Raw genomic sequence first — 23,587 nt, 5'->3', positions numbered from 1 at the left:
AAACTGAGCATCTTAACAGGGGTGTACACACCATTAAGAGCCACTATAGCTTTTATTGTCCACTGTCGACCCCCTGCACGCAGACGATGGTTCATTGGATCAAAATGAAAGTTTAATCTAATGTGATGTTTTCCTTAAATTGACAACTTTCTACTTGTAGGCTTTAATCTAAATCTGCATCAAACTGGACTGCAAGTAAACTGAATGAAGATAATTGTAGAGACAAAAAAAAAAAAAATGCAAAAAGTTGATGGATTTTAAGTCCCCTTACATGACCTTTTCTTGTGATTAAGTGCAGTCATAAATTAAATGAACTGAAATCCACCTTTATGCAATCAGCTGCAGGCAAAGATTTAAGACAGTTATGCAGATAACATCCTGTGATGCACTCCCAAGCATGAATGACGTTCATGACATGAAAAAAAAATAATATTCCAGCATGTGATATCATTCTTTTTAAAATAGCAAGGTCAAGAGGCTGCAGAGATTCAGCATATTCACCAAACGATAGAATAAAAAAAATAAAAAAACAGCAGAAAGGCAAAGTGTTCCTAAGGGAGGGCCTCATTTTGAAAGGTCAGTCTATCTGTTCAGTGGGAAAGAAAATACAACCACAGTGAGAGACACCAGCTGTTTCACAAGATCTTACAAACACAGTTTGGAATGTTATTAGTAATATCCACTTTATTTGCCATTTCCAAATTACTCACAAAAAATGAATTGAAATGTAAGCTTCACCTCTTGCATTCACAAACAGGCTACATTAGTGGTTATGCTCAAAATAAGTAAACATGAAGGAGACATTTAACCGATGGCATACATACAAGCCTGCGTTTCAAGACGCATATAGCTGTCGTTATTCCGAGGGCATTTATATAAAAGGTCAAGCAAGTTATTTGAAACACCCAATAAGACATTTTGCTCGCAGCTTTCCACACGTATCCGCTTCAGAATCCTGCAGAAAAGTGTTGGCCTGTAAATTTTATTACATCATGAAAATGAAGCAAAAGAGTAGAACAATTAACAAAAGATCCTCTGAAAATCATGACTGAGCTTGTTATGGTAAACAGCAGTTTCCTATTAATGTAAGGGAAGTTCTGCTCAAACAAACTGGGGTCTATTTTAGTTCCTTCCCACGTCACTTTAACTTTCAGGGAAGCTCCGATCTGGTTGATGTGACGAAGGTTAGCCCTTAGAACATCTGAAACTGCAATTGGCCAACATTTTGGGCCTAACCTCCTTCAGTCTGAGTCCATTTATGCTTAAATGATCGACGTGCATCGTGTTTCTATTCTTCAGTTAAGAAATACAACTGTGCATTGTCTCCATTAACTCCATTAGTCATTTTAAATCTAATAAAGAGCATAACTTTTGGATGATGTGTTTTCTGAGCTGTAATCTGATCTCTACCGAGCTTTAGAGCTAAAGTGCTTCTACTGCGCCTCGCCTTTGAAAAAAGGTAGTTTAAAGACACAGAGACAGTGTTTTGAATGTTTCACATTCCCTAACAATCATTTTGCATAGACACCACAAACAGTTCTGGACAGGAGTTCAAATACATTTATCATGGGCGTGAATTCAACATTAATGCTGGATTTTCAGGATTTTTTGAATTGGCTTCTCTTCTGTCAAGGATGGTTAATTCAACATACCACTTCAATGAATTAAAAAAACTGAAACAGAGTACACATGCTTGACTTTTTGTCCAGTGTGCTCAGGTTTAAATGCACCAACTTGACTCTTTTAACCATACTTTTTTGCTTTTATGATGAAATATCTCAATTTTTGCCCCCATTTTCACCATGTGTCACTTAGAGAAAATCCACAAATGCAAGTATGGGTTAGTTTAGAATCCACAAAAGCTGTACATTCAATAACAATTCCACTGTGCAAAGATAATGGCTTAAATGCAACATTAATGTATATAATATCCACACCCATGATCAGGGACAGTAACCTGAGCAGAACTGTATTTACTCTCACATCAATAGTTTAAAACACGATCAGATTAGATGTTAGCAACAAACTTTGGGTAGCTTCTTGGAAAAAAAAGAAAAGAAAAGTAAAATAAATGCGTGGCTCAATCCTAAGAGTCAAAAATAAAGGCCAAAGTTTTTCTTGGTCAAATGTAGCTTTTGCTGAAGTGCAGCCAGATCCTTTTTATGTCATTCAAACAGCAAGAGCTAAACAAGGAACGCGTGACGTTTTTGTTGACATGTTAGAGAGAAGCCTCGCATAGGATGCAGGTGACGGAAAAAAAAGTAGAACGTCAACCACGTCTATGCTCTGCAAAGCACTGGCAGTTTAGGATTACAGAATGAGTTGACATTCACGACGGACCGAGAGGCAACAGTGACACACTGCACAAGAATTACTACAGCCCTCATAACCTTTCATTTCTTTCCCGAATTAAACTGTTTTGCTTTCCCTACATCCTCCTTGTCGATCCTCTGCAAAGATAGTTCTTACACAACATTGTAGTGATGTGTCATGGTCACCAGGGCAAGTTTTCACTCACTGAATTTAACAAGCGGGCACTTATTTTCAGGGTTCCTACACATTTTCCAGACTCAGATATTCAAACTGCTAAATCGTGTTTAGGCCATTTTTGGCATGTAAGTACAAGCTAAACACAAAGCTCTATAGAATAATTTCCATGTATGAAAAGCTCCAAAACTACTACCCATGACCCACAAGTAGCTGTGAGACTGTGGACGCGATTGTGGGTTGAACAATGTTAAACTGCATGGCTGATGTAGTACACCATCTAAAAGCAGACATACTGGGGCCTGATGAACAAAGACTTGTATGGATTCCCAACTGAAACGTGGCGCACGCCTAAACCAAGAAAACCGTGTACACACAAACAAATCCAGATGTATGAAACTGTGAGTGCACATGAGAAATTACCTGACTCCTTCTCCCTTATCATCTCTGCACATTTCCACAAATCATGTCTACATTCTTAAAGAAGAATGTCACGGATTGTGAGCTGGAGACACGGGGGAGCTTGGTAGAACGTTCTGAAACTGCAGCTTAGCCAGGAAAAACCAGGAAGTCCCTCACATGAAACACTGACAAGCAATAATTCATAAAGACAGGATGATGAGGATGTTCCCAGCATCCCCCTGATGCGCAGCCCGTGCTCCTGTATGCTAAGCCAGGCCACCACACCAAACTGTTAGTTAGCTCTGTTTGCCTGACAAAAAGTTTATACTCATCCTCTGATGGTGCTTTCATAGAGATGTGTGTGGAGTGGATGGCTCCAATTATAATTACAAAACTGGCAAACAGCATTTAAATTTGATTCAAATCTGTCTTAAATATGGGTCATTTTATTTCACCCATCTGGCACAGCAAAGCTCAGCAGTAAGTGGCGCAGTGCCGATCGGTTTGCCAGCTCCCCCCCCCTCTGAAATGCCGCTCTTCCTAGGCACCCCAGTGTGGGCAGCAGCTGTACAGGTTTCGGCAGCCCACAGTTCCTCACGATGTAGTGCTCAGACACCGGCTGCAGCCCAAAGCACAGTTCCAAAAAGACCTCAATAGAAAACCTTAAGCAGCTAATAAGCCAGTCGTCACCCGGGGCCAGATGGTCTCTGAATGCATGACCTCCTTGCACAACACCATCTGCAATATCCTCAATAATAAGGATTATAAATAATAATAATTCTAAAGTTATTTAAACTAAAGGCATTTTTGTGCACCATTTTGTGCAGGCTTTAATATCCTGTTGTGTAATTAAACAATTTCCCAGCATGCCCTCCAAGTGTCACCATCAAACCAGTACACATAGAAACATGCATACGCCAGCCATGAATTTGCTGTGGGGATGCGCTGATTTCCATGATCAGTTCATTAATGATAGATCCGAACTCTTGCGTGGAGAAGGTGAACACGCCACATTTTTTCATGAGGCACCTAATGTCTATGTCCGTCTTATTGCCAGCTAACCACCAATCCAGTTTATTTTCATAAAGTTATTTTCAGAGAAGTTTTCATCGCGGTCGTTTTTTATCGAACGAGATCCAGAGCTTGGTCCAGGTACCTGTTGATTAGCTTATTATTTGGAGAAATTTAAGAAGTTTAAACTTCAATGCACAAATTCTATCAAGACAACAAGAGTTCATGTTTGTTTTGTTCTGAGGATGTCTTTATCTCATCTCAAGAAAGCAACATCTTGACTTTTTTAGTTTTATTTTGTCATGTTATCTAGACTCAAAAAGCACATTTTGCTGTGATAACAACTTTATTATATTATTTTCTCAAGAAAAATTGATTCTGTGTTCATAGCTGTTTGATGATCACCTTATATAATCAATCAAAACATTAGTTGGCTCTGTTGGAGCAATTTGGTTATAGAAAGATTTTCATGTTTGGGAAAATGGGACACAGACGAATCTGTGAAGATACATTTTTTTCTACACATTATTTCCTTTTATCAATATTTATTCAGGCCTGGAAAATGTAATGCAAATTCCAGGCTTTTTAAGAATGTAGGAACCCTGTTATTTGTATTAACTAGCGGTTTTCTTTGGTTGTGATGGCAAAATCTTTTGGAATAGGAAATCTTTCTAAATCAATCCTTATTTATTTATTTATTTTTTATTATTTTCAGCCTGTAAACTCTTCAGTTTTCCTTCCATTAACAATTCCTAAATAAGAAATACATTTAAATGAAAACTAGTGTAATAGAAACATGCTAATTTAAAGTTGGAGCCATGTAAAAGCTAAATTGTCTGGAAGCAATATGTTTTAGTGATCAGAGCTGCATGTAGTGTTATGGAATCACCTTTTTAAATCAGAGCACCAGGGATTCCTCAACCACAAAAAAAGGCAATGAAATTCCTTAGCCGAGCGAGGTAAATTTTTTAAATGTCAGAATTGAAAAATGTTCAAGTGTTGCAAAACTCCCTGTGAGGATTTAGGGTAGCGATCAATGTTTGTGCATTTTTAGAAGACAAAATAACAGGTAAAATTGAAGAAAATGGAAAAACGTAGTGCGCTTATTTTACAGTGCTTGATGTGGAGGAGAATAAAACAAACTATAGTGTTTAAAACCATGTTATCATACAAAAAACAAGAAGGAATGGCAACAAATGTGGGCTCCTGCTAAGAAATGGAAAGCGTTACTGCGTTAAAATCCTTTCCAGATCAACCGCCATAAATTACATTTAGTTGGTGGCACTTAAACCTCAAGTTCATGGTGCAATGTTGAGTCTTTTCAAGCAAAGGTGGTGGACTCATTTTATGGTTCGGGGGTCTTCCAACTACACCTTCCCCATTTAAACCTGGACTGTGAAACGTTTCAATTCTTCCCTCCTAAATGTGCACCTGTATAGTTGCCCGAAGAAATTATAAACAGACTTTACAATTCAAATGTTTTTGGGACGTTTCGGGGCTTGGCTTAAAACACCACTCATCTATTAAAACTTTGTCGTGTGGGCAAGAGTAAGAAAGAGAGATTACCTAAATCATAAATTATTTGGAGGGTCAGCACGTAAAAAGTTAAGAGCTAAAAATGGCATATGAAGTGCCACCTCACTACTTTCTGTCACATGGTCAGAGGTCCTGTTTTAGTCAGGAACAGAAAGTCATGGTCAGGTCTGGGCACAAAAGAAATGTAATAATCTGAGAAATGTACATGTACACTAGCAGCTAGCCTGCTCTCCTTCACCACTATAAAATGCAGCATCTCTCTCTAATTCGTTTAGCCAAACTTTTACTTTTCTTCTTCCCGTTCTTCTCTTTGCTGTCCTCCATTTTTCTTGCTCGGATCTCTCTCATCAAGTCAAAAAACACCTGGAAACAAACCAAAAACATTCAAAATGTAGGGTTCCTATTTCTTTAAATTGTATTCCAAACAGTGAGCTTGTTTAACCAGAAGGGGGCGACAAACCTTATCCACATTGGCACGGGTTTTGGCAGAAGTCTCCACGTAGCACACCCCCCACTGCTCTGCGCGTGCCTTCGCTTCGTCCGCGCTGACCTGCCGCCGGTCGTCCAAGTCCGATTTATTGCCGACCAAGAGGAAGGGCACATTTTCGTCCTCCTTCACTCGCAGAATCTGCTCTCTGCAAAACAGTCATGGAGTATGTGCAACTGCATCTCAGTAAATTAGAAAATGCTTCCAGATGAGTCTTGCTGTCAGATTAACTGTACCTTTTGGAAATAAGCCCACATTTTTGCAATAAAATAATAATATTAGAATCTTACATGACATGTTTTCATCAGCAAGTGAAAAATCATCATAATTAACAGAAATGAACGCTTGAAAATATCGGTCCGTGTAACTAATCTATATAACGTGTTTCACTTGAACTGAGTTACTGAAATAAATGAACTATTCAATAATATTCCAACTTTTTGAAATCTCCTGGAAACTCTGTGTAAACTTGCACCAACTGCTCGCAAAGGTAACAGGTATTTATGTATGTGATTTTTACTTTGACTGGAAGGGGAGAACTGCTCCTCGAACAGTTTTCTCTGTGGCTAGAATAAATTAATAAGGATGAGAAACTGTTTTATTGACGCTCAGTTAATATTCAGCTAGTTGATATTGCTTTGCTTATAATGGCAGGAAAGCTTTTTAAATACAATAAAACATTTAGCTGCTTTTGTGGCTTTCTATGCCCTTTTTGCATCTCCTTTTCTTCATCTCTTTAATACGTATTACGGTTTTTAACCTTCATTGATGTACTACCGTAAATTCCGGACTACAGAGCGCACCTGATTAAAAGCTGCATGCTCTAATTTTAGAAAGAAAACCAATTTTGTTCTTGTACAGGCCGCACCGGATGTTAAGCCGTGGGTGTCCCACTTTGTAATATGAGATATTTACACAGAAAGATATCACACGTAAGGATTTTTAACTTTTAATTTAATCCGTATGGTAATATAAACAAATGCTTTTTTTCGAACAGTGCCTGTAACACGGCTACCTTTAAATATACGTACGTTATCAGTAAAATCTCGCTGCTTATGCTTTTTTACTGAACAGTGCACAAACAACATTCCAATATCTCCTAACTGATATACACTGCAGCCTACGAGGTCAAAAGTCATCGATCGCCTTCTTCATCTTCTTCCTGCGCACTGAAACCATCAAAGTCCTCTTCTTCAGTGTCTTAATTGATCTCGTCACTCACTTCAGCCTCTTCGTTGACGCTCTCACTTGAGCGTCCCCTTAATCACGCAGCAGTCCAGCCTTTCGAAACCCGATGGTGATTTTCCATGTTGATGAGGGTGAATATAAATGTCTTGATTTACAATACCGGTAACTGAATTGTGAAAGTGCTCTTGATTTATCGCACAAGTTCATCGGACCTCTTTGAACTACTCATCACGAAAAAAAAAAACATGCATTAGCCGCACCATTGTATAGGCCGCAGTGTTTAAAGTATGGTTAAAAAGTAGCGGCTTATAATCCGAAATTTACGGTAATTTGCTTTGGTTTCTTTGTATGTATAAATTATAATGCATTCATTATTATTATTAGTTTCTATAATTAATCTGCATTTCCCAATGTCTACACTTACAATACAAATAATGATTTTTCTGTTTTGCCACAGATTCTTGAATGAATTTACATCCATACTTTGACTAAACCGTTCTATCAAAGTGCCAAGCTTCAATTTACTTTTACTAAAAGTAAGTCATTTATGACATCATGACAGAGGGCTGCTACAATTTATTTTAAATTAATGTGGTTGCAGAAAAGGGCTTGGCCTGTAGTCTGGAGCGCTTTCATATGCACTGTTATTCTTTACTATTTGGATATTATATGCAGAAACATCTCTCCCACTAACCTGAAGCATTTTCTTCAGACATCTAACATTTAACAGAGGTTGCTACATTTAGATTCGTTTTCTCGCACCTGAAGTCTACTGTTGCTGCAAACGACTCCAGCTCTGTGATGGAAAATACGCAGAGGAAACCCTCGCCACTGCGGAAGTAGTTATCCCGAATGGCTGCGTAGTCCTCTTGGCCGGCTGTGTCGAGGATGTCTATCTGCACCTCCTCTCCATCCAGCACAACTTTCTTCCTGTAACTGTCTGCTTTAGTAGGCTCGTAGTCTTCAACAAACTAGGAAGAAAAAAAAGTCACTTTCACCAGTTACGGCTGCAAGCTGTGTGTGAACTTTACACGACGATGCGAGACGCTCACCTCATCATACATGAACTGGAGGGTGAGGGCTGATTTCCCCACTCCTCCACTGCCCACCATGATCACTTTGTGGAGGGCCAGAGAGTTCTGTCCTTTGGGCTTCGCAGCGGCCATGGCTCGGCGTAGATGCGCACGTCAGGGGGTGAAAGGTCAAGGCGGCGGGTGGGTGGGAAACGAAGATCGTAAAAGGATTCCAGGTGCAACCAAGTGCAGAGTGATAATTCCTGTGAAAGTACAGCGAGAGAGAGAAAGAAAACAATAGAGACGTTGCATCATAATTTCCACAGCCTTCCTGTTCCATGTCTGCAGGTAGATCGCTTTGCCAGGAGAGACTAGTGTTACACTATAAACGCGGTGCAGAGAGCAGTTATTTCAGACGGCCCAGACAGATACAGTAGAAATGTTATTTATTCTGTCCACAATTTATTCTCTCTCAGTAAATATGTGATTTTCTTTTCTTTGAAAGGATTTCCTTAATTGACTTTGCAATGACAAAGAAGATAAATATATCTGACTGCTGATACAAATGACGCTTTCTGATTAAATTAAGAGTAAAACATTTAAAAGAAATGAAATGAGGTTCTAATTCCTCTGTTTTTTTCTATTTTCTCTGTTTGCTGCAAATTTACATCCCTTAAACCTTTTCAAGTATTTCCTTTAAAGCTACAAACTTCCATTGTGTTTTATTGGGATTTTATTTGTTTTAACACAAAGTAGTTTATGATTATTAAGGGAAAGGTAAAGGAAACATGGTTTTTAATTCTTCTTTACTGAGAAAAACCTAAACGTGTTTCATGCATTTGTGTTTAACCCTAACATTGTATTCATTACTTTGTAGAGCCACCTGCTCCTGCAAAATCAGCTAAACGTCTTTTCCGGGTTTCTACCATGTTTTCACATCTAGAAACTGAAAAGTTTCCCAATTTCTCTCTTTTCAAGATAGCTCAAGCTCAGTCAGACTGGGATAAAAAGTGACTCTTTAAGTCTTGCCACAGATTATTGAATGAATTCAGGTCCGTACTTTGACTAGGCCTTTCCATCACAGAGCCAAGCTTCAAACATTCCATTGTAGCTCTGGCTGTATGTGTAGTGTTGTCCTGTCGGAAGGTGTACTTCAGCCCCATATTTAAATCTTTCGGAGCCTCAAACAAGTCTTCTTCTAGAATTGCCATGTATTTAGCTCCATCCATCTTCCAATCAACTGCCTGGCTTCCCCGTTCCTGCTGAAGAAAGGCCACCCTGCAGAATGATGCTGCCACCACCATGTTTCACAGTGGAGGTAGTGTGTTCACGGTGATGTGCAGTTAGCATTTAGGGTTACGTCACGAAAAGCATTTTGCGTGTAGGAGAAAAAATGAATGTGATGAAAAAGCTGAAAAGTGATGGAAACGGTTTTGTCATTACCTTCTCCCACACCCACATGTTTGTTGTGTCTTGTAATTGGCTTGTAGGAAAGTGTAAACAGGTTTTCATATGGTTTTCTTTCAATAATGGCTTTTTTTCTTACCATTTATCCATACAGGTCAGATTTGCAGAGTGTGTAACTAATAGTTGTCCAACCGAAAGATTCTTCCCACCTTTGCTACGGATCTCTGTTGCTCCTCTGGGTTGCCATGGACCTCTTGACTGCTTCTCTTAATTAATGCTTTACTTGCTCAGCCTGTTAGTTTAGATACACCACCGTGTTTTGGTAGGTTTGCAGTTGTGCCATATTCTTTCCATCTTCAGATGATGGATTGAGCAGAGCTCTGTGAGATGTTCAGACTCTGGATGATTGTTTTTTAACCTAACCCCACTTTAAACCTCTCCACAGCTTTCTCCTTGACCTGTCTGCTTTGTCCATTGATCTTCATAATGCCGTTTGTTCACTAATGTACTCTAACAAACCTCTGAGAACCTTCACAGAACAGCTGGATCTACACTGAGATTAAATTACACACACATGGACTCTATTTATTAGAGGCAATCGTTTGCACTGGATTTCATTTAAAGGAATCAGAGTAGATGCACACAACACTTCACAATTACGCACAAGCTTGTGTTGGTCTATCAAATAAAATCCCAACAACATACATTGAGGTTTGTGGTTGTACCATGACGAAAATATTACCAAGCTCAAGGGGTCTGAAAACTTTTTTTAAAGGCCATTAACCAGAATGATCAGAAAATGTTCAAGTCAGACAGAGTCCTTGTGAATGCAATGCATGTAGCAGCCACTGTGCACAGATTCACTAAATGCAAAAGAGTCTCTTTATGCAAACAAGGCTGAAAAGCAATGTAAAGCATCTATGATTTATAAGGCCGCAGGTAAAAAACCTGAAGTAAAATTAAATGATTTAGTTAAATGATAATCCAAAATTGTCTGTTTGAGAATAGAAAACATAACACCACTGCCTTTACATACACTGGATGTAAAACAAAGCAATTTAAATCACAAGTTAATTGTCTTACTGCACCTTTTCACTTGAATAAAAGGCCGTTTGCAGATCATTGAATTCAGTAGGCTTGTTCCTCTTGCCGATGATGGATCTTTGGTACACATTTGTAACATAAAACCTGTTTTTATTTCTAGGCAACAACTGGTGGTATTTTCCAAAATGATAGTCAGAGTCAAACCTGACATATGCTACAGCTATTTAGTGGTCAGAACTAATCCATGAAGACTATAAAGGAAAGCAGGATGTACAGAAATTAGTCGGAGAAGGCCCATTCCCACCACAGGCAGACCACTTGGAAGCAGGATTAAATATGGGAATTATGCCAATACTTCATTAGACAAATTAACAAACGCTAATTTGCAAAGTCAGCTCTCAGTCAATATAACGATTTAGCACTTAAATGTAATGCTCACCTACTATGTATTGAATCTAAAGCTGCAAATACATGAAAACTGTTGAACTATCAACATCATGTAAGGGTTTCTGAGCTTAAATTCGCTCATTTTAACACCATTACTATTTGAATGACTATACTGGCCAAAACTATTACAAAATTCCTGTTATAAACTAGTAAGAGTAATAAATTAGAACTAAAATGAGTAGTCCCTGCTAACGGAGCAAGCTACAATTGAGTAACCTGATTAAACAACATATAAAAGATGGGAATAAACCCGCAAATGGATCATTTTACTTGTAGTTTACATTCTAAATGTCCTAAATCCCAGCCTGCGGGATGTTAAAGTGGCCGATGTGGCTAAGCGAGCAGCTACCTAAACCCCACGGAGCAGGTTAACACGTCACCTGGCGTTTAATTAACAGCTGGGGGAGCTCAGGCTGATTGAAGCGGCTCCGAAACGCTGTTAAAATCGAACCTTTTACGTCCTGAGACCCAGCAACAGATGCTTTCAACGCTGAAGTGCTCTGTCGATAGCATGAAAAAACAGGAGCTAGCAGCAAACGGTCGGTAACAGCAGCAGCTAATCACAACTAAACACAAAAAGGGGGAGAAATCGACTTTTTTTTTTTTTTTTTTTTTTTGGTAGAACATACCTGTAAATTAAATGGTGTTTCCCTTAGGCAAAATGGTAGACGAAAGTTGAGCGAGAGAAGGCAAAAATAAAAACACCCAGCTTGCTGTGCTTGTTAGCTCATGGCTAGCTCCGTGGCTAACTCCAGGGACTCTGGTGGTAGCTGTTAGCAGCGGGCTGACTGAACGTCCTGTGGGCTTGGCTCTGCCTGACAACGCCCGCCCGCCAGGGACACTCACGCAGCTTTTCGTTTTACTTTTTAGTTTAAACAGATTCTTCGCGGTCGTAAAAAAGAAACACTTCATCATATTGGTGCTAACTTTAATCACGTTCTTGAATCTTAAATGTACAGATTAGAAGTAAAACATATGAAAATAAAATAAATTGGCGGAAAACGTTTGAGAGGGAGATTACAGTTACAATAACCGAATACCAGAGGTTCTACAGTCTGAAGAAAGAACAGAAAAGTGCTGAAAATGAATGTTTTCCAGATCTGAATAAGTTTGGAAAAAAGTATGTGTGTCCTCCAGTATTCAGAAAGTTCCGAGCAATGCAGGCTGAAAACAATGCATTTCTCTGCATTTTTGTTCATTTAAACGCAAATGTTCTGTAAGGCAGGTACCGAGAATGTGAGGAGGAGCTGTGATAAAACTAAATAAAAATGCAGACAAAGTTTTACTTTTTATTGTAACTGTCACCAGACAGTCATAAGTTCCAGGTTTGGGTCTATCCTTAATTCCGGTTTTATTTAATATATTTCTGTGTAGATTCCTGCCTTTAATTCATTTCCCCTTTGAAACAATAGTTTGGTTTTTTTTAACAAATGTTTTTTGGGTCCCTTTTTGTTAACACATGTTGTTCTTTGTTTCCTTTTAGTGTTGAAAGGAAACGCCAGAGTTTCAAAGTTGCACAGCAAGTTTGCACAGAAAAGTTGGAATCACACATTTCAGCTTGTCCGAAGATGCATGGTAAAACAAATTATGGTTAATGCAAACCGTTTGTTCTTTAATTACAAAATCATCTTTAGAGTTTTGTCGAGTCAGTTTGGGATGGGCTCTTTAAGAATATATCATGCAATGAATCAGCAACTGGTGTGTGGTGATGCACTCCCATTAGATCATCCATAGTGTTGTTTGATCCTCAGTGGGGGCACTGGTGTGGTTCTAATCTTTATTTAGCTTCACTTCCCAGCTACAATCTATGTAACGTTGTTTAAAAAGCCTCAACATAAATTGACCTTTTATTGCAGTAGCATAAGCTCACACTTAAACCCTTTAATTTGAATACTTTTATCAGTGGGAAATAAAGTTTCACAGTGATAAATCAGTTTTGTAAACAAAAATGATCAGTTCTGCACTTACTGGCACCCCAACCATTTCTATATATAGCTTTTTTTTAATGTAAACCTTACGTTTTTCGGAGGGTCGAGGAACTTTTAATTAGTAATCCACGACTTTCTGTTTCACTGACATGAGACACAGGCTTTTTTTCAAAATAGGAAATATAAGAAAACATGCCATTCAGGCAAGAGAGTTGTGTATTGATAGGAAATGGCCACAAGAAAACAGTTGCCGACTATTGTGCAGATCTACAGTGGGAGCACTATTTAAAAGGTTTAAAACAACTTAAACTGTGAGAGTCTGTTTTACCAACAAACACACAGAGGAAGGTGCTAATGGAGATAACAAAATGTCTAAAACTCCTTGTCACCATAGCAACCTTGAGATGCTATTACCTGCCAAGAGAAATCAGAGGATAAAGTTTTCTTTTCCTCCTCCCATCAGTAACACTAATGTACGAAGTTTGGTAAATGCTACTGGAATTTACTTGAACGTGTTTTTAATCAGATGAGACTTGGTTGGATTTTGTTGGCAACAAACACAGGAGGTGTGTCTATAAAACAAAGAATAAATATGTGGAAAAGCGCTTCAAGCTTATTATTAAGTAGGGTGAAGGTTGTGTGATGCTGGGGGACTATTTCTCTTCCAAAGTCCCTAGGAACCCGCATTAGGAAGTATTTGAACTTACTAACTAAAAACCTAATGGAGTTCAACTGAAAGTGGATCATCACTGGGTCATTAAACAGTGTAATAATCCTAACTATGAGGTCAATTGACACAAATTTCATTCTATGGCCTCCTCAGTCTCCAGACTTGAGCATATTAAAATAAATCCTTTGGGGTGAGCTGAAAAGAAGTGTGCATAATGGAGGACCAGGGCTGAGAACTTGTAAAAAGAGGCATAGTTAAACATCCCTTATGCTTTGTGCCAACAGTGTGATATAAAAGTTAAAGAATAAAATGGTAGTGTAAAATGATCATTTTTTTGTGAAGGAATGAATTATAGTGTGTAAAGGTTTATAGTTTGATGTCCAGCCATCCTTAGTTTTAAATATACTTTAACACCACAAAGCTGCCTTGTGTGCAGAGACTCTGGGAGTAGGAGTCTAGTTTTCTTTACATTTTTCATGGGAGGAGATCCAGAGAAGATAATACTTGTGGATTTATTTAAAGTGGAGCTTGGCAATCTTGATTACTTGGTGGTCTAAAGTGAGGTGTGGTCCAAAGGGATAATGCAGCTGGAGCTAGTTATACAATTCTATGACAGCAATGATCATGAGGAAATTAGATTCCCAAAGCAAAGAGTAAGTGAACAATATGTTTGCGCACTGTTTAAAACTGTAAGGGATCCTCAGTTTCAATATTTGCCTTGCTGTAGTGTCATGCAGCTCGTACTTGTTGATGGGATGGGCAGTCAGCACTAAAGACTGACACAAGCCTCGCACTGATGCACAACAGGTCCTTTGTTGGTTTTTCACTCCCCTTTGTTCCACTATAGGAGAAATCCAGGAAGAAATCCAAACCTTGTGAGCTGTTTGTAAGAACTTTGGAAAGACTCCAGGGAGTTCTTCAGGGTAAACAAATATTCCAATGATTTGTTTTTCTGAATCCCGGTGCAATAATGTGTTACATTCTTCATTTTTTAATGTTTCAGCACCCTCTATGAACAACATGAAATCCCGATTGGAAATGATTGCCAAACAACAAGGGTAAACAGTTCCCGTATCTTTTAGATGTGTTTTGCCCTACAAGAGTGTTTATATCCCTTGAAATTCTTTACATTCTGTAACATCATAATCACAATTAATATAAAGGAGTTCAATGAATCAATACTTTGTTGTCTTGTGCACTCAGGTTTGAGTTTCTATCTTATGGTAGAAGATTCCAATGCAGAAAGCCAGGATCCAGACAATATAATTTCACGACTCACTCCCCTTTCTGTTAAACTGAAAACGTGACTCATTTTGAAATACAAATACTGATGTTCCTGTTAGATGTCTGTTTTTTTTAGCATATATTTTAGTATTTGTTGTTTTTTACCTGACTACAAAGCAAATTTCCTCTATCGTGGCAAAAATAAAAGATTATAGTTTTATTTTCCTATTAAAATTGTCAAAGACCTATGCAATGTAGCACACCGTCCAGCCCATAATCACAAAATGTAAACGGCATGACACGCCTACAAAGTCCTGGCCATCCACCTAAACCAGGGGTGTCAAACTCCAGTCCTTGAGGGCCAGTGTCCTGCAAGTTTTTGATGGATCCCAGGTCCAACACATCTGAATCTAAGGACTTAATTACCTCTTTATGCACTCAGGTTCTACAGAGTCCTGCTAATGACCTAATTATGTGATTCAGGAGCGTTGACAGAAAGATGCATCTAAAAGTTACAGTATGTGGATTTAAGGAAATCTGTTGGAGGTCACAAAACGTGAGACTGTGGAGGAGGTTTACAATCTATTGCACAAAACCTACATGAAGTTTGTGGTTGTAACATGGAAGAATTCAGTGGATAATTTTTTAGAGGCAGTGTGTATAAGTCTAGCTCTTCTGCTGTTGATGCATAATTTATTGTGGTGTCACATCTTCATCTATATTGTTTTTTTCTTTAGGATGGGTTTTCACTTTACAGAGGCCACCTGCTACCTGACGGCTGACTTATTTTACCTGGAGGTGTTGTTGCTGCCATCTGGTGAGGTGCAGGAGGTAAAGGTAGCCTCACATGGAGAACACCCTGTTGTAAGCAGAGACTGCCTATCAGCCAATTTATAGCCATCCTCCTTTTTTAATTCTGTTCACTAATGAACTAAATTGATCTTACAGCCCAGCAATTCCATTTTGCATCTGCTTAGGTAAGAGATAACGTTATGATAAATAAAAATTTCTGACATCTCGTCTGCAGAAAACCGGGTTTATTCCCAACAGCTATGGATGATGCCAAAACTATTTGGGATGTTACTTAGATGAGTAATTTACCTGCAAATGCTAATCGATCTGCTTTTTCGGGATATTTTAAAGGTCCAATAACTTTGCTGATTTCTCTGTGAGGTTGGGAGAACTGTTTGCCCAATACAATATTCCTGGAGACAAGTGGGTACCCCTGAAACATGCTTGATTAACTTCTAAAAAATGTGTCTGTTGCTATTTGGCCTTTTTTGTTTTCATAGTGAAACCAAATCAAAATTGTTGACATCCCTAAAATACCTTTGGAAAGACCTACAGCAAATATCAGATCTACCAAAGTAAGTAACAAAACAGCCTACACAGAAATTATAGGAAGAAATGGCAAGAATAAATTACAACAACCAGGGACTTCTCAAGCTAAACAAGCCCACAGCATCACATATCCTCCACTTTATTTATTAGTGGGCATGAGCAGCTTTTACACACATTCATTATTTGTTTCAAATCAACCCTTATGCATTGCTGTTTTGAAAGCTCAACTTTGGTCTCATCTGATCAAAGCACATATTTCCAGCTGAAGTCCCAGTAGAGTTTACCAAGCGCTATAGAAAAGGTCTTAATCCACAGAAGTCTTCTAAACCAGTTAAAATGTAGATGGCCCCTAATGGTTGTTCAGGAGACTTGATTACCCCAACATTTTATCTTGACCATCCTGAGTGTAGAGTCTAAATGCAGTGAGGTCCTCATCCAGCCTCGTTTGTCACATCTCCAGTTGTTAGTCATTTAACTATTTCTCTGCATGTTGAGGCAAGTAGATTTTTTTTTTTTTTTTTTTAGCCTTTCCCAACTTGTGAAGATCAACACACACCAGCCCTACCTGAAACGCAGGTTTTAAAAAGACAAATATAACTTCATAATTAATAACTGAATTCATTTATAGTTGTTTTGAGGCAATTGTTTGGGAATTTTATTCCCCCAACCCCCTTATATGTACTCGAAATTAAAGTTGACATTTTCTAATTGGCAGGTAGCAATATTTTTTACACAATTTTTATTTATTTACTGTTATTTAGTGAGTTAATGTTATTGAGACTGACGCTCTCATTTACAAGAGAGACCTGTAACACGCACACAAGACATCAGTTACATAAAACAACACAATAATCATAAACATCAGCAGGGGTTCCAATATATGTGGTGGCTGTGACCGTTATCAATGCTTTTGGACACCTTGAACTAATGAGTTTATTCATTATTTAGGAGTGTATTTTATCTTTTAGTGAACTGAAGGTCTGTGAAACTCAAATGGGCTTGATAAACGATGGCAGGGTTGGCTTTTTAATGGCAGGAGAACAAGGTAGGAGTTGGAACTTTTACAGTCAATCAGTCATGTGCATTTTAAGGCAATTACTTTTTTTTTTTCCAAATGTCTCGGTTTCAGATTATCCTCTGTCTCTTTACTTCTATATCTCTCCAAATGATGGCCCGAAAAACTCTGATTTGTGTAAGATGCTGACTTTGCTTCTGATTTCTTATCTCAATTCAATGTCTGATCATGCAGCAAATACAATGTGGTGACTATTTGTTATTTCCAAGCATTTAAGGAATTGTCAGAGTTCAAACCAGCTGTCCAGGCAGCCCAAGTTACCATTGGTGTCAGCGACGTGACCCACAAGCTTAAGATGACGTCTGTAATCTCACAGCCTCCTCGGCTGGATAATCAGGGGTCTGTACTTTGTTGTTTTAGTCTCTCATTCAGCAGGATACTGTGAAAGTCCCAGCACCTGGTGTTAACAATAAAACTGTGTCTTGGAGCCAGTTGTCCAGCTCTCTTTGCACTCAGCGAGGTGCCAAATGAGATGCTGTCTGCATGGTTCCTGCTCAGGCTGAAGCCACCAATACCTGTGCTCTCTTCTTTTATTGAGATGGTTGGACAAATTACAGGTTGGGAACTTCTCATAGAATAAACACATTTTTTGTTTGTTTTGGTTCAAAGGCTACACACTCATTCCACTGTTTCTCTAGATGTGACTGTACCAGTTTCTGACCTGCAGTGGGCATCGTTACCCAAGCTTCTTATAAAGGGTTCTGCAAGTGCAAGCAGCCTGTCAGAGCCATTAGACAAACAGGAGATCTTCACAGTGGTATGAACATGGTTTTAGCTTTAATATCCTCACTGAAAAAGTTTTTTGCAATTAAAGTTCCTGTTGAATCTTTGCTGAAAGAGATACTTGTCTGTCCAGCTTTTGCCTGACACCGGGATGCACACTTATATTTTACTTGAAACTGCTTGGGTTGCTCCTACACAAAGAGCAGCCTTGATGGACACCGTTCCTTTCACCCATCCGGCTCATGTCTCAGCCATACTGGAGCTACTGCGTCACCAGTGTGCTGTTAACACCCTACTGAGTAGCTGTTTAACTCCTCGGAGTACCAGTCCAGGTGGGTGGATGTTCATGTCTCATAATTATACCCAATATGGAGGAATTGATGTTTTGAAGAAGGCTTATAAGGGATATTATATTTTTTATTGTGTTCTGCTTTATTTTTATGAATTTCCAGCAGCTTCAGTTTGTGACCTGCACTTTGAAGTCCGACCCGAGTCCACAACCAGCATTTCTGTGACCTTCAATGAACCCCATACTGACTCGCTTGCTGTTTGTGAGCATTTAAAGAATTATCTGGAGAAAATCACCAGGTTTAGAAATAGAAATGTAGTTGATTATTCCATCGCTAGTTTGATTTAAAAAAAATCAAAGAAAGTCATAGTTCCTGAGCAGTCTGGAAAACTGACATGTGATTTCAGGTCTGGATAAGTATAGGGGGAAAAATAGAGTATGGAAAATGTTTGCATTTCCAGACTTTAACCCAGATCTTCTGGTTTCTGCAGGTTATGTACTCTGTCTACCCTCTGTAGTAATTTCTGTCATAAATCCATAGTGGACTTTATGTTTATACTATAAATATAATAGAACTGCAGTAGGTGACTTTAGGTTAGACATGTTAAGCATTTTGCTTTGTTTTATCTAAAATGGCATGTAATTTTGACAAGAAATGTGTCTGAACACTGTCTAATGGTAAATGTTTAGCTTCAACATGTCAAAAGTAAAAAAAAAAAAAAACAGACCAATATTATATTGGCCAACACGATTTTGTAAAATGTAAGTAATTTAGTTGCTACTTGTTGGTGAGAAGTGTTTCTGCAGAGCGCTTATGAGCGGTCAGTGTTGTTCTCGCAGTAAGCTGTGTTGAGTTGTCCTAGTTAAAAAAAAAAAAAACTAGGTCTCACCTGAGAGTCATGCTAATGGATAGTCAAAGGAAAGCTAGTTTGAAAGCTTTCTGTCCAATCCTGATAGTCGAATATATCTGCCAGATCAAATATTTTCCAATGCAGAATGCTTTTACTTGAACAATTGTTTTATAAACCACACAGAAAGTCTTATGCTGTGGCAATTCTTGCCATTTAATTAGGTTTTTTTAATACTTATTGGGCTGATAATTAATGGGAATTAAAATATTGCCTGTATTCACATTCTTTCAGCTGTGGGATTTAGTTTGGTTAAAATGACTTGGTAATGGTCTCATTTAACAAACCTTTTTTCTGTAAGGAGTTATTTATGAACATGTTGAAGCAAGTTATGCTGAAGGGCTAATATAGAATTTTGGTATATGACTGAAATTAAGTTGAGATCATGATGGTGACATTTCTAAGTTGTTTTTTTTACAAGATTTTATTAATTAGCTAAAATAAGTTAACATAGCTAACTTTAATAGCGGTCTTTGAATTTTTTAGAGTGTAAAGTTTTCTATTTTGTGTCAAAGTCTTCCAGCAGGCGACTGGCATTTCCAAATCTAGCATGCCTAATGGTAGATGTTGAAAGTTTGACTGTATAAAGCAAAGCAACTTTCTGTACTCCAGGCAGCCTTCCTGTTGCTGTTGAAGCTTGTTTTCACTCCTCTGTGAAACACTGGCTGACACCACTTTGACCTCTCCCAATGTTTACAAAAAACAGATAAGATGGTTTTGTTGCTTTCATCACTAAAATATAATGTTCAGTAATATTAACATTATAACAGTAACATTATGAAAAGTGATGTTTAAAAGGATCATCTCTTCATCTTGGCACTGGTTAATGGACTGAGTATATTAGGCCACAGAGTTTTTGGTGATTAGACGAGTGGATCAGAGCATCTCTAAAACTCTTGTGGATCATTCCTCGTCTGTAGAGTTTGGTATCTATCAAAGTGGTCAAAGGAAGGAGTGGTTGCCCATGACCAGTGAATGAGTCATGGGCACCCAAGGCTCTTAATCTTAATTATCGTAATCATTGGGGGGGCAGACTTGCTGATGTGGTCTGATTCTAACAGACAAGCTACTGTCGTTAAAATTGCTGAAGTTGATACTGGTTCTGACAGAAAGGTGTCAACTTACAGGACTGCTTGCATCTTTGTCCCAGATCTCACACCGCACCTTGTGGAGTCTAAGCATTGACAGATCAGGGTTGTTTTGGCAGCAAATACGAGACCAACATGCTGTTAAATCGGTGGCCAAAATGTTATGCCTGATTGGTGCATCTCCAAAGCAGTCCATGCAAGACTTCAATCAAAGACTATCCAATCCAAGAATGACATCAGTATTGGTTCCAATACCAATGTTGAATTGGATTTGTGCAAACTCTAATTCATATGCCCATCAGCTACTAATTTCTGTGTGGTGACATAAGGGGTGACAGTGATTCAGGTCGTAGAGGTTCGTCTTGTGACTTGTTCGAACCAGTCTCTCAGTCGTGTTTTTGGGCAAGAAACTTCACCCACCTAGCCTGCTGATGGTGGTGCCGATTGTATGGCAGCCCTGTTTCTGTCAGTCTACCCCAGGGCAGCTGTGGCTGCAATGTGTGTGAATGTGTATGAATGAGTGGATGACTGATTTGTAGTGTGAAGCGATTTGGAGTCCTCGGACTTGATAAAGCCATATACAGGTCCTTCTCAAAATATTAGCATATTGTGATAAAGTTGATTGTTTTCCATAATGTAATGATGAAAATTTAACATTCATATATTTTAGATTCATTGCACACTAACTGAAATATTTCAGGTCTTTTATTGTCTCAAAACTAATGATTTTGGCATACAGCTCATGAAAACCCAAAATTCCTATCTCACAAAATTAGCATATCATTAAAAGGGTCTCTAAACGAGCTATGAACCTAATCATCTGAATCAACGAGTTAACTCTAAACACCTGCAAAAGATTCCTGAGGCCTTTAAAACTCCCAGCCTGGTTCATCACTCAAAACCCCAATCATGGGTAAGACTGCCGACCTGACTGCTGTCCAGAAGGCCACTATTGACACCCTCAAGCAAGAGGGTAAGACACAGAAAGAAATTTCTGAACAAATAGGCTGTTCCCAGAGTGCTGTATCAAGGCACCTCAGTGGGAAGTCTGTGGGAAGGAAAAAGTGTGGCAGAAAACGCTGCACAACGAGAAGAGGTGACCGGACCCTGAGAAAGATTGTGGAGAAGGGCCGATTCCAGACCTTGGGGGACCTGCGGAAGCAGTGGACTGAGTCTGGAGTAGAAACATCCAGAGCCACCGTGCACAGGTGTGTGCAGGAAATGGGCTACAGGTGCCGCATTCCCCAGGTCAAGCCACTTTTGAACCAGAAACAGCGGCAGAAGCGCCTGACCAAGTCTACAGAGAAGCAGCACTGGACTGTTGCTCAGTGGTCCAAAGTACTTTTTTCGGATGAAAGCAAATTCTGCATGTCATTTGGAAATCAAGGTGCCAGAGACCGGATGAAGACTGGGGAGAAGGAAATGCCAAAATGCCAGAAGTCCAGTGTCAAGTACCCACAGTCAGTGATGGTCTGGGGTGCCGTGTCAGCTGCTGGTGTTGGTCCACTGTGTTTTATCAAGGGCAGGGTCAATGCAGCTAGCTATCAGGAGATTTTGGAGCACTTCATGCTTCCATCTGCTGAAAAGCTTTATGGAGATGAAGATTTCATTTTTCAGCACGACCTGGCACCTGCTCACAGTGCCAAAACCACTGGTAAATGGTTTACTGACCATGGTATCACTGTGCTCAATTGGCCTGCCAACTCTCCTGACCTGAACCCCATAGAGAATCTGTGGGATATTGTGAAGAGAACGTTGAGAGACTCAAGACCCAACACTCGAAGCATCCTGGGCCTCCATAAGACCTCAGCAGTGCCACAGGCTGATTGCCTCCATGCCACGCCGCATTGAAGCAGTCATTTCTGCCAAAGGATTCCCGACCAAGTATTGAGTTCATAACTGTACATGATTATTTGAAGGTTGACGTTTTTTTGTATTAAAAACACTTTTCTTTTATTGGTCGGATGAAATATGCTAATTTTGTGAGATAGGATTTTTGGGTTTTCATGAGCTGTATGCCAAAATCATCCGTTTTAAGACAATAAAAGACCTGAAATATTTCAGTTAGTGTGCAATGAATCTAAAATATATGAATGTTAAATTTTCATCATTACATTATGGAAAACAATGAACTTTATCACAATATGCTAATATTTTGAGAAGGACCTGTATAGACTCATACATGCTTTTCTGTTAACAGTGCTGGTCAATGTATCTAATCCCCGTCAGATCACCTGCAAATTGTTTGGAGTAGGATTACCTGATCCGTCACTGGAAGAATACATGTCCACAGTTATGAAAAGGTCTGTTTTTCACATCTTTTGTAGAATTTCAAGAAGGTACTCATTTTAATTGTTGCTTTCAGTTTAATTTCTTACTTTTTCCTATCTCAGTTGTATGTCAATTCCTGTGACCATGAGGACATTATACAGCAGGATTGAAGAAATCGCCACTGCTCCACTTTCCACCAACCACCCCACCACCACAGAAGCTCAGAATGACCACTCAAGTCTTCTGATGGACACCGATGGCCAGCTGTCTGCAGTCCCCCATGCCAGAGCCTAACGGTGTTCCTGATTCAGCTTGCAGTACTGTATCTGTGGCTAAATCTGAGCTTCATCCTGAAATAAATGCCGGCGTGCTTGTCAACCCTTAGCCATTCGTTCCCGTGTGTGTAATGCAAACTGTCAGAGCTGATACAAAAAAAAAAAGAGGGTTTAGCAGCTATTTACGTCACAGATAATAGGACTTATTAAGAAACTGGAAGCTGTGCAGCAATTTAAGATGCTGATGGTTAAATATGTCTCACTATGCATTCCAGTGTGGCAGAGATGACTGGCTGTAAAAGCTTTTGAGGTCTGGGATTTGACTTGTAAAGGACAGGAGCCCAGTTGCTTGTTACACAGGGTTTAAATGTGTTTATATTGGCTTGTAAGAGCAAATGGATCTGACATTTTTAGATTTAAAGAAATAAAACTTTGTAAAATAATGAAAGCATTTGGTTTGACTATTTTGGAGAAAATAACTGGAAGAAATATCTTGATTTTCAACTGAGGACAATCTTTGTAGGCAATATGCTAAACATATGCACTATTATTTTTATTTTTTTACATGTATTCAGAATATCTGATCCAACTGTAAACAGCAGACAACTGGTTTTGTCCAGTGTCTTTACTTCTACATACCCAATGACCTGTACAACTGCTATTCACTCTCTTCCTTCAGAGGATCAGTTCTTGAAATATTTGAGAGATTATGTGTGCTTTGTTCTGACTGGCTGAGAAAAAGCTCAGATAAGGAGCACATGGTTTTAAATAAC

At 38.9% G+C, this 23,587-nt stretch overlaps 2 protein-coding genes across 8 annotated transcripts; one reads left to right on the top strand and one right to left on the bottom strand.

Moving 5' to 3' along the window:
* Positions 1-664: 664 nt before the first annotated feature.
* On the bottom strand, positions 665-11,998 carry ralaa (v-ral simian leukemia viral oncogene homolog Aa (ras related)). 2 transcript variants are annotated; one of them, XM_047349387.1, is made up of 5 exons: positions 11,652-11,998; positions 8,164-8,387; positions 7,874-8,082; positions 5,897-6,071; positions 665-5,799 (listed from the first exon to the last, which is right to left on the bottom strand). In XM_047349387.1, exons 2-5 carry the CDS (start codon positions 8,275-8,277, stop codon positions 5,677-5,679), a joined length of 621 nt encoding a protein of 206 aa, XP_047205343.1. In that variant the 5' UTR covers positions 8,278-8,387; positions 11,652-11,998; the 3' UTR covers positions 665-5,676. The 2 variants fall into 2 exon arrangements, with proteins under 2 accessions (XP_047205343.1, XP_047205344.1); XM_047349388.1 differs by lacking the exon at positions 11,652-11,998 and adding an exon at positions 10,620-11,467.
* On the top strand, positions 11,365-22,923 carry zgc:111976 (uncharacterized protein LOC553663 homolog). Of its 6 annotated transcripts, none has more exons than XM_047349382.1 (17): positions 11,365-11,561; positions 12,506-12,597; positions 14,468-14,543; positions 14,624-14,678; positions 15,582-15,708; positions 15,793-15,821; positions 15,988-16,059; positions 16,184-16,211; positions 17,134-17,230; positions 17,315-17,377; positions 17,470-17,599; positions 17,693-17,817; positions 17,899-18,017; positions 18,117-18,315; positions 18,436-18,534; positions 22,469-22,571; positions 22,662-22,923. In XM_047349382.1, exons 1-17 carry the CDS (start codon positions 11,501-11,503, stop codon positions 22,831-22,833), a joined length of 1,647 nt encoding a protein of 548 aa, XP_047205338.1. In that variant the 5' UTR covers positions 11,365-11,500; the 3' UTR covers positions 22,834-22,923. The 6 variants fall into 6 exon arrangements, with proteins under 6 accessions (XP_047205338.1, XP_047205337.1, XP_047205336.1 ...); XM_047349381.1 differs by having other exon boundaries at positions 16,137-16,211; positions 17,154-17,230; positions 18,439-18,534; XM_047349380.1 differs by having other exon boundaries at positions 16,137-16,211; positions 17,154-17,230.
* The last annotated feature ends 664 nt before the right edge of the window (positions 22,924-23,587 follow it).

The sequence above is a fragment of the Girardinichthys multiradiatus genome, chromosome 21 (assembly GCF_021462225.1).
Source record: "Girardinichthys multiradiatus isolate DD_20200921_A chromosome 21, DD_fGirMul_XY1, whole genome shotgun sequence".
Classification (NCBI taxonomy): domain Eukaryota; kingdom Metazoa; phylum Chordata; class Actinopteri; order Cyprinodontiformes; family Goodeidae; genus Girardinichthys; species Girardinichthys multiradiatus.
Note: the sequence above shows the minus strand (reverse complement) of the source record. Positions and strands in the feature narration are given on the sequence as shown.